Here is an 11,093-nt window from a genome sequence, read left to right on the forward strand (position 1 = left end):
GACTTTAGACCCAGAGAGGGAGAGGGCTGTGTGCTAACAACTGGGGGGGTGGGGGACAGGCTTGCAGGGTATACCCTTTGATTGGTTGATGATGCATGGAGGGGATACAATGAATGTAAAACTAATGTTCTCCCATGTAAACAATCATATAATTAACAATAAAACATTTTAAAAAATACACACACACACACAATTGTCCCTAATATAGATTCATCTCCTAAGAAAATCTATTGATTAATAATTTCCTCTTCTTAATACCAAGTAACATTGCCAACATCTTTTCCAAATGTCTAGCCAAATTATGTTTAGGATTTTGGTGATTGTTGATATAAAACTATGAAAAAAAATTAAACCAAAAGAATCGTTGGGATCGATTTCTCCAATGTGTATTCATTTCCACTGGTACCTACTCTACCGTTTCATCTGTTTCTCTTGCTGCTTGGTTTGACTTTTTTCTTAAAGGTGAACTGGATTTCCCAAGAGCAATCATAAAGTTTTTAATAATTAAAAAAATAAAGACATAAGGTACTCGTTTCTTTGGAAATTACATTCGGGATTAGGTTGCTAAGAAACCATTTTCTTACTAAAGACCCAAACCAATGCTTTGCTGTTGTTGCTAAGTGCCCGTTGAGTTGGTTTCAATTCATAGTGACCCTGTAAAGGATTTCCAAGGAGCGGCTGGTGAGTTTGAATCACCAACCAATGCTTTGTCTACCTTAAACCAGAATTTTCTCTCTCCCCTACAGGTGGGTTTTGAGTGGAGGGAGGTGGGAGTTAAGGACAGGGAGGTCTCCTCATTTATAGGTGAATGGCTCAAGACAAATCCACTCCAGGGCCAATCTTTAACCGTCTTTATTTCAAAACATACTTTCATGGTGCTAACAGGGAAGTGGCACTTTTCACAGAGACAGCAAGACCCAAGGAAGAGACGGCTGTGGAGCTAGGTCTCTGGGCTGAGGATGAGCCCCACTGCTCCTTAGTGCTTAGTGTTGGGACGTTTCCCTGCTTGAGAAAGGAACTGACTTAGATCACCGCCCTTTATATACACACCAAGTTTTCAAAAAGAAAAATATGATACTGATGCCTCCAAAACCAAGTATATCATTGGTGGTGGTGGTGGTGGTGGTGGTGGTAACTCTGGAACAGGATTAGGTCATTCTGTCCCACCATTCCCTGCTGTACAGACTAACTGCTGAGCATGGGGTTAAGGTGGGGGCTGGAGGCTTCTGAACCAGAACTTGGTCACCAGCAGAAACAGTATATATACAGAAACGTATATATACGTATATATCAGCCTGAATTCCACGCCTGTTACTGCTGATGTATATATATATATATATATATACCAAGAAAGAAGTATATGCGAGTGTCTCAGGCCTCTACCCCTACCGTGGTTTGCCATAAAGTTCATCACTTTGAAAATAGTTACTCATTTGACTTGTACGTGAAAAGAGAATAAAATAACACAGAATCATGTCTAAAAGGTTAGATTTACAAAAGAAATTGTAGTGCTCCATCTCCTGAACCGCCAAGTGCTGCCTGACATAAATAAGGTCATGGGTGAGACAACTCTGCCTTCCTGTTTAAAATGGAAGGTTTTACAGAGTACCTGAGCTTTGGGGATATGTTAAGAAATTCAGGGGCTGGCAAGGAGCCAGTTATCTCAAATATCGGTCTGTTGTGTGTAGCTACTCTATTTAATGTGTAACATACATACTTGGAATACACATACTCTGGAAGTAACTGTCCCTGTAATTCAATGAGGAGGATCAAAGAGTACCTTTAGAATTCTTATTCTTTCTCTTTCATCAGGCTAGAACAATACATACATTCTAAAGCCCAGGAGAAGGCTTCTCCTTGATGTAGCTCACCCTTGGCTATCTCTAAGGGGTTATCCCCTTCAGATAGTACACCCACTTCACTCCAGCCTCGCTGCCTTCCCCAGGAGAACAGGACACAATCAGCTTGCTGGTGATGGGTGTTTTGCTGCCAGAAGGGTTTCCTTCAAAGTAGATAGTAATGTTGTTGATCTTCTTGGGCCGCACAGTGTCTCCAGCGCGAATGGTGAAGGCTGGGTTCTCCACGATGAAGGAGAAAGTCACCGTACGGAAGAAAACATTCTTGAAGGGGATGATGATGTTGTAACCAGCTCGAATCAAAAAGGGTCCCTGGGGCTTGGGGGGCAGAGCCATTCCAAATAGGGGGATGGTATACTCCCCGCCGGTGAGTGAAGACAGGATCAGGGTACCCTTGCTCTCACCCAGGTGACTGGGCTCAAAGATGACTTCTATGTTGACCTCCGTGCCTCCCGGGGCTCCTGGAGCTGCGTTAATGACTCTTTCCACGTGGAAGTCTGGACAGTCCGTCTGCAAGGGGAACAAGCGCACTTGGCCCACAGAGAATCCTGAAGAGCATGCCTACCAGGAACCCAATTCCATCCCCAGCCCCTCCACTCGTGGACATCAAGCCAGTTAGGCTTGTGTGAGGCTGGGCAGGTTTCACAGCTGTACCCTTGTAACCACCTTGAAGAGTAGGTATCTCTACTTAGCATCCCTCTTTCACTGTGAAGAAACTGAGGTGCATAGATGTTCAATGACTTGCCTAAAGCCACAGAGCTGGGTTATGTTGGTGCTGCTCCCCCATGTCCAGACTGACTTTCCTTCCATGCACATGGAAGATGGAGCTTTCTGGCTCCTCCTGAAAGGGATCACTCTACGCAGTGATTCCTTTTTCTTACAGTTCCAGCCTCTCACATCTTTCCCTCCCTCTGGAACCAAGACTGTAAACGTTTGGGACGTGGTGTTTATACAGCCTCTCGCCACTTCTGTTTCTCTAGAGGACGCTGACCAAGACATGTGGTTTGGCCCTGCGGAGAATCTTTGTTCAACAGGCTGTGAGTGCAAGTGATGTATGCAACCTCTGCCTCTCTCCCAGTCTGCTTCTACCCAGGCTGTTATTTGAGCCAGGGAGAAACTTCTTTGTTGTTATTTTGGGTTTGTTTCCATAGTAAAACCTGAATTTCAATTGATATTGTTGTTGTTAGGTGCCATTGAGTCAGCAATTATTCAGAGCGACCCTATGCACAACAGAACGGAACACTGCCCAATCCTCGGCCAACCTCACAACCGTTGCCACGCTTGAGCCCACTGATGCTGCCATCTTGTGTATCCACTTCACTGGGGGTCTTCCTCTTTTTACTCTACTTTGAGGAGGCAGCTCTTCCCTGGGAGCATTTTGAGTGCCTTCCAACCTGAGAGGCTCATTTTCTGGCACTATATCTGACAGAGATTTTCTGCTATTCATAAGGTTTCAATTGACATAGTAGCTAGTATACATGGAATACTTACTATGGGTCAGGCTTTGACCCTTATATGTTGTTGTTAAGTGCTATTGAGTTGGGTCCAACTCATAGCAACCCTAGATTCAAGGACTGGCTGGTGGGTTTGAACTGCCAACCTTGCACTTAGTAGTCCAGTGCTTATCCTAAAGCACCACACCAGGACTCCATATATGCTAGCTATGAAAACTGCCTTTTGTGCATTTAAAAAAACCCTCCCAGCAATTCTAGAAGGGCAGGGGTATTAGCTCCACTTACAGATAAGCGTAGAAAGCTTAAGTAAAGAAGTCACACAATGAATAAATGATGAAGCCAGCATTGAAGCACAGGCTTGTTCGATTCCTCAGCATCTACTAATAACCACTGAACTAGTCTGTGCCCTTCACTGACTACCCGGCAAGCCGTGGGAAGTGGAATTGTTCCCATGGAGCTTCTGAAACTAGAAAGTAAGTAAAGGAAGAACTCAGGCCTGGAATGATTTGTCTCCAGCTGGGAGTTTCTAGGCCAGATTCAGGCCTCTGAGACAGGGGTCACTGTGACAAGCACCTGACTCTCGCTGAGTTTCTGACTCCTGCACCCTCTGTGGCTCCCTCTCACTGTTTTTGACCCCAGGCTCCAGGCCAGGGGAGAGCAAGGAAAGACTTGTGGGGCTGCTCACCCTGCAGAGGTATTCTGTCTTCTGCCGGGTATAATTGGTGAACTTGGCAAAGAGGCTCTGGCTGTTGCCAATGACAGTCTGGAAGTGGACAGGCTTTTCAGGCAGGGCAGGACTGGCCTTCAAATTGAGCTCATACAGGTAGTAACCCAATTCACTGTTGTGCAAAGAAAGTCTCCCGAAGGTTTCTCCAGCTTTCAGGGGTTGGAACTCAAAGGAGAATATGCCCTGAAAGAGAAGGCAGAGGTTCCTGTGAGACTGAGAGTCCAGCCCAGCCCTGGCCTCCCAGTGTCCTGCCCAAAGCTCACAGCAGGGTGGTGGCAGAAATGGCGCTGCACAAGCAGATGCTCATGGTAATCTGGAATCCAGGGACCTTCTGTTCTAACAGGCCCAACTTCCCTCTTCCACAGCCTTTGGGTTTCTCTGGCCCCAGTGTTTCTCTATCTGGAATTTTCTGGATCTAAAAACAGGTACTCGAGTTCCTCTCCTGGGCAGAACATTTATGGAGGTGGGTCTTCAGACAGGCAGTGCCTTCTTGCTCACAGACAGACTCAGACCAGCTTCCTGGTCTCTGTCTTCATTTCGGGAAGACATTGTCCTTACATCTTTCATTCTGCCACTTAGGGTATCATCAACACATTTATTTCCAAAGCTTAAAGCTCTACCTCATCTTTTTAAATGACTACATAATACCCGCACTGAAGGGAGTAAACCATGATTTGCTTTGCCAGACTTCTACACCAGGGTCTTTGTGTTGTTTCCCATGTTTTGATATTATAAGCAAACTCTTTGGTTTGGGTTGATTTTGCTAGAAGAACAAACAAATCTGTCTTGGAACAAGTATAGTCAGACTGTTCCTTAAAAGTGAGGATGATGAGACTTCGTCTCTCATTTTTGGACATGTCAGAAGGGATCAGCCCCTGGAGAACAACATCAGACTTGGTCAAGTGGAGAGTCAGTGAAAAAGAGGAAGCCTTCCAGTGAGATGGATTGAAACAATGGCCTCAACATTGGGCTCAAGCGTAACAATTGTGAGGATACAGCAGGACTAGGCAGGGCTTCATTCTGTTGTGCACAGGATCACTAGGAGTTTTAATACATATGTGTACATAAATGCACATCTATATTATTTATATTTTCCTATCTAGATTTTTAAGGCGCCTTGGTAGAATAGCACTTAAGCACTCAGCTACTAACCAAAAAGTCAGTGTTTTGAGTCCACCATCCACTTGGCAAGAGTAAGATGTGGCAGTCTGCTTCCATAAAGATTGTTGCTGTTGTTAAGAACTGTGGAGTCGGTTCTAACTCATGGTGACCCTGCACAGGGTTTCAGAGGCTGTAAATCTTTACAGGAGCAGAAAGCCTCATCTTTCTCCCATGGAACAGCTGGTAGTTTTGAACTGCCGACCTTGAAGCTAGTAGTCCAATTTGTAACCACTACGCTACCAGAGCTCCTTCCATAAAGATTACAGCTTTGGAAATCCTATAGGGCAGTTCTTTCCTGTCCTACAGGGTCACTATGAGTCAGAACAGACTTGATAGTGGTGAGTCTGGTTTAATGTAGACAGTAGTTTACAATGAAAAATGTTAAAATACAATAAAGGACCTGGAGATGCTGTATGAGGAATAAAATGGAATTTAGACTGTGGAGGTGAACGAAGACCTAGAGTGGGAGGGAGGGAAACGAGTCAGGTGGGTGGAAGTTGGAGAAATAGAAGAAAAATGCTGATAGGATCACTAGTAAGGCGGGTGAGAGTTTGGAATGATCAACTGATGGAAAGAACAGAAGGAAAATTCATCTCTCTACTGTCTGTCATTCTAGGCCACCTCCCCGCAGCCACTGTCATAGGGTTCTGTGTGCTCTTCCTAACACTGACTGTGCATAAGCAAGCATACAGACGTGTGTGCGTACAGACTCGACACAGTATTATGTATCTTGCTTCTCTTTTCACCACATACATGCTATGCTACTTGTATAATTAGCACAAACGAGACAAATCTTTTTAGTTTGATTAAGGCAAATAGTCAAATAATAGAAACAAGGTTCATGATAAAACCAAAAAACCAAAGCCACGGCCATCAAGTTGGTTCCAACTCATAGTGACCCTACACAGGGTTTCTGAGACTAAATTTTTAAACCTCATTTTTCTCTCATGGAGCAGCTGGTTGGTTTCCTAAGATTCATGATGTTACTGTTGTTGTTAAGTGCTGTTGAGTCAATTTCGACTCATAACAACCCTGCATAGGGTTTCCAAGGAGTGACTGATGGGTTTGAACCACCAGCCTTGTGGTTAGCAGTCCAGCGCTTATCCTACAGCACCACACTAGGACTCTAAGATAGAGAAGTCCATTTTCCCTGCCTGAACCAAACCTCTATGGTCCCCAGTTCATGTGAGGACTTTGGCAGGAGAGGAAAAGAGAGGACCTGCATGTGATAGCCTCATGTCTTTCTGACTGCCACCAGGGTCTGGAGGTCCCACAAGAAGGAGCCCCTGTCAGAGACACAGAGGACGCTGGAAGCCTGGTCATACCTCGGAGTTGGCTGGCACAGCAAACTGGGAGGGCAGGCTGATATCAGGCACCCTGCAATCTGTGGAGAAGGTCACCGAATAGGGCAGTGGGTTTTCCAGCTTGATGGAGGCCGATGTACTCTGCCGGACTGTGCTCACCATCTCAATGGTTTTGATGATGCCTGAAGGGATGACCCTGAAGCTCACCGTGTAGAACAAGAATTCGTTGGTCGTCTCATTTCTAAAGATCACCTGAATTCGCAGGGAGAGGGGGACGAAGCAGGCCAGAGCAGAGGAGTTAGCTAACATCCTCTCCTGTTGACAGGAGACCCTTCCAATTGCTAGTGTGGCTGGGGCCTCTGGGAATCAAGTTTGTAAGGCTAACTTTCTGAGAACCGCCACAGTTTTCCACAGTAACTGTAAGACTTTACATTCCTAGCATCAGTGGACAAGGTTCCAACTTCTCTATATCCTTAACATCACTTGTTATTACCTTTCACCCTTTACATTTCTTTATCCTTGTGTACCAAAGTCAGCTTCATCTTCGAACTCACTAGCGGTTTCTTACCCAGAGTTCATTACACTAGTCTGCCTTCCCATGGGGCTTTCTATCCTAGATATTAACATTTTTTATTTCAAGGGTCTCTAAGTGATTCTGTTTTCCCAGTGTCCTGCTCTTAGCTCACGAATAGGATCATCTTCCATGTAACTGCTACCGCTGTTGTGTGCTTTCAAGTCGGTTCCAACTCATAGCGACCCTATAGAGGTTTCTGAGGCTGTGAATCTTTATGGGAGCACAAAGCCTCATCATTCTCCTTCGGGTAGATTCAAGCTGCTAACCTTGTGGCTACCAGCCCAACACATAACCCGCTATGATACCAGGGCAATGTTCATATCATTCACTTAAAGTCTCTTTCTGTTTAAAAACTTTTCTGTCAGATGTTCTTACTTATTGGATTGGTATTTCAATTTTATGGTTTTGTGTTTGTTTGCTTTTCCCCCTTTAGATGCTAGGCAATTCCTTGATTTTAACATTTTTTGTTTGCCTGCCTGTGAATGCTGGTCTAATCTGAGTGACCTGTCTCAGTGATTGTAGGGAGGCCATCACAGACTGCTGGGTGGAACTGGCCACTTCCAAGGTGTGTTCCTAGATACTCTTCCCCCGTTTCACTTTATTATCTTCCCCCGGGTGACCCATCCTCCACTGTAGCTTCAAACACCACTTGTAAAGGGATAACTCCGGTACTATCTTCTGCCCTGACCTCACGTCTGAGCTCCAGAGCCATCTAGTCTCCATCCATCCAAGACACTTACCTCATTTGGTACTTACACATTGATAGTGCAACTATTTGATTAAAGTCACCCCCCCCAACACACATACACACAGACACAGACACCACGAGGACAGAAATTCCTGGTCACCCTTGTGCCTATTGTTGTTTATTCCTGTGTGACCAGTACTTAGTACAGTGCCTGGCACATGGCATGTGTCCAAACAAGAACTGATGAACGATGAGGAAAAACAGCTCTGGAGGCTTCCAATAGAAGACCCCGTGAAAGACCCCTGGGGTATGTCCAAGCAGAGGACTATGAGTTTGAATCTTCCCCTGATGTTGGGAGAGGTTGGTGTGTCTGAAGTGCTCAGCATAACGGCGGCCATTTTAAGTGCTCAAAGAATAGGACCCTGTGCTGTAGTCTGGCATTTACTGGCCAGAGTTACCTAAGGCCTAAAGGTTTTCTTTCTTTTAATCGTTTTATGTATTTTGTTCTTGTTGAGAATGTGCACAGCAAAACATGCACCAACTCACCAGCTTCTATATGTCCCATCCGGGGACACTGATTACATTCTTTAGGTTGTACAAGCAGTCTCCTTCCCCTTTCCTGAGTTGTTCCTCCCAGAAAGCTTAGCTCAACATGAACACAAACTCTTTGTCCCTTAAGGTTCCTATCTTGTCATTCAAGTTGCTGTTGTCAATTTGATCCCATATAAATAGTCCTTAGGACTCCTGGTGTGGTGCTGTAGAATAAGCTCTGGAATGCTAACTACAAGGTCACAGGTTCAAACCCATCGGCTCCTTCTTCCAAGGGTTGCTATGAGTTGGAATCGATGGCACTTAACAACAACAAATAGTCCTTAAAAATAACAGAATGCTCAAGGCAGACCTTGCTTACTAAACTAGACTATTGATTAGTTTTAACAAAACTTCGGGGGATATTTTTGGTTTAACACTATAAGATTACCACAGAACAGTAGTTTCAGGGTTCATTAAGTCTTCATGGCTCCAGGAAATCTGGAGTCCATGAGAATTTTAAAATCTGTTCTGTATTTCCCCCCTTTTGATCTTTTATGAAATTTTTGAATCAAAAACTTCAGTAATGGTATTCAGACACCATCCAGTTCTTGTCTCATGGCAAAGGAGACAGTTATTCATAGAGGCACACATCCCTATCTTTCTCTTATTCCTGATTCCCCTTCTTCCTCTGTTGTTCCAGGCAACTAGAGACTAATTTTGTGCCTTGGATAGCCATTTGCAAGCTTCTAAGACCTCAATACCTAAGGCTTTTCATGATTTTGCTGCCTGGAAGGCTTGCCATGGGCTTACATGATAAGTAAAGAGCCCAGGAGTCTTGTATACCCTGTCCAGTCAATCTGAATGGTCTGTGCCATAGGACAAGGACATCTCAACTCCCTACCACCAGCTGGTCAGCCTCGGGGTCAGAACGCCAGGACTCCAGGGTAGGCAGTTGACATGCAGTACCTTTGCAGCATACAGTCCCTCCTTGTAGGAAAAGAAGTTCAGCTTGTAGTCCTTCTTTGAGGCAGACAGGACATCAATGTAATCAAGTCCCTTAAGGGTGATGCTTAGGTCCGCCTTCTCTGGCTTCATCATTTCCACAATGACCCGGAATCTGAGGAACACAGGAACATATGGAGAGAGGATACAGAAAATGAGACCATTTGTCCCAAGGCGAGATGGGAAGTGCTCTCTACCCTTCATTTTATGGAAAGTGTGTAGCTCTAGGTGCAGAGATCTTAGTCATTACAGCGTCACCAACAATTACAGTCACTACTATTTCTTGGAAGTCCTGGTGTGGCACCATAGGATGAGCAGGCACTGACTGCTAACCACAAGGTTGGTGGTTCAAGCTCATCAAAAGCTCCTTGGAAACCCTACACAGGGTCGCTATGAATCGGAACTGACTTGATGGTACTTAATAACAACAATTATTTCTTGACCATCAATTGTGTGCTTTGCACATATTGAAAGCATTTAATTCTTACAGCGACTATAGGAAGTACTTATCACTACCATCCTCATATTACTGATGATGTCATAGAGGCCAAGAAAAGCAAGATAACATGGTGAGGTAATAGGATCGGTAACTGGCAGAACTGGGATTCAAACTCAGGTCTGTGTGAGCTGGGTGTGTTCAGCAAGTTACACCTTTGCCCCGGCCTTCGGCTCCTCTTCTATAAGATAAGGGGAATGGTCTGGTTGGCCTTAAGCTCCTCCATTCCCTAGATTCTACTCTACTTGAGCTACAAGTAAAAGATCCAATGGATAGCTCTCTCTAGCCAGTGACTGAGATGATAAGTCAGAGCACTCACTAATAACAATGATTACCATCACTTAATGACAACCGTGATTGTTGTTGTTGTTAGGTGCCGTGGAGTGGGTTCTGACTCATAGCAACCCTGTACAGGGTGTCCGAGGCTGTAAATCTTTACAGGAGCAGAAAGTCTCATCTTTCTCCTGCAGAGCAGCCGGTAGTTTCGAACTGCTGACCGTGAGATTAGCAGCCCGATACGTAACCACTACGCCACCAGAGATAAGAGCTGGTATTTATTGAGTACGTATTTTGTGTTAGGCATTGTTTCTGGGAATTTACAAGGAACCAGTTAACACTGATAGCACTGATGGGAGAATCTCTCTGGAGACTTCGCACTCAGGCTATGCCAGGTCACATCAGGGAACAAAGTCTCCGACTCCTTGAACCCACTTAGCCCTCTGCAGTGTTTTCCCGAGGTCCCAACCAGTGGGGGCCCAGGCTAGACAGTGGAAGGCCTCCCTCCACTGCCTTCACCTGCTCACCTCTGGGGCTTGTTCAGCCAGTTGGTGATGGGCAGGAGCTCGGTGTAGGGTGTCTTACATGGCACTTCACGGTAGATATTGGCCACAGCTTTGGGGAGCTCAGAAGTCCCATGTAAAGAATACAGCCATCCTGTCCCGTCTGGGAGGGGGAAAAAGAGGGTCCCCTGAGGGGAAGAAAAAATGGGGTGAGTCAATTCTAGCTCCTAACGATCCTACAACACACAACAGAACTGCTCCTTAGGGATTCCAAGACTTGAAATCTTTATGGAAGCAGACTGCCTTGTCTTTCTCATGGGGTGACTTGTGGGTTCAAAACTGCAGACCTTTCATTTTGTAGCCAAAATCTTAACCCACTGCACCACCAGGACTCCTTGAGAAGAGCAAGAGGGTTCCTTTACCAGATTCTACCTTCATGGTGTGGCACAGGGCTAGTTAGGGGCTCTGCAAAGAAACCTCATTTTTGGAGAGCCAGTTGGCAGTCTATTTTTTTTTTTTTT

General features: G+C 45.2%; 1 protein-coding gene across 1 annotated transcript in view; it reads right to left on the reverse strand.

The window, feature by feature from the left end:
• Positions 1 to 1,883: 1,883 nt before the first annotated feature.
• HYDIN (HYDIN, axonemal central pair apparatus protein) overlaps positions 1,884 to 11,093 on the reverse strand; it is a 402,001-nt gene continuing 392,791 nt past the window's right edge. The window contains exons 81-85 of the mRNA XM_006860316.1: positions 10,597 to 10,760; positions 9,262 to 9,412; positions 6,524 to 6,754; positions 3,996 to 4,220; positions 1,884 to 2,366 (exon numbers count right to left, since the gene is read on the reverse strand). Coding sequence (XP_006860378.1) covers positions 1,884 to 2,366; positions 3,996 to 4,220; positions 6,524 to 6,754; positions 9,262 to 9,412; positions 10,597 to 10,760 — 1,254 coding nt within the window. The remainder of the gene's footprint in view (positions 2,367 to 3,995; positions 4,221 to 6,523; positions 6,755 to 9,261; positions 9,413 to 10,596; positions 10,761 to 11,093) is intronic.

The sequence above is a fragment of the Chrysochloris asiatica genome, unplaced genomic scaffold (genome assembly GCF_000296735.1).
Source record: "Chrysochloris asiatica unplaced genomic scaffold, ChrAsi1.0 scaffold00037, whole genome shotgun sequence".
NCBI lineage: Eukaryota > Metazoa > Chordata > Mammalia > Afrosoricida > Chrysochloridae > Chrysochloris > Chrysochloris asiatica.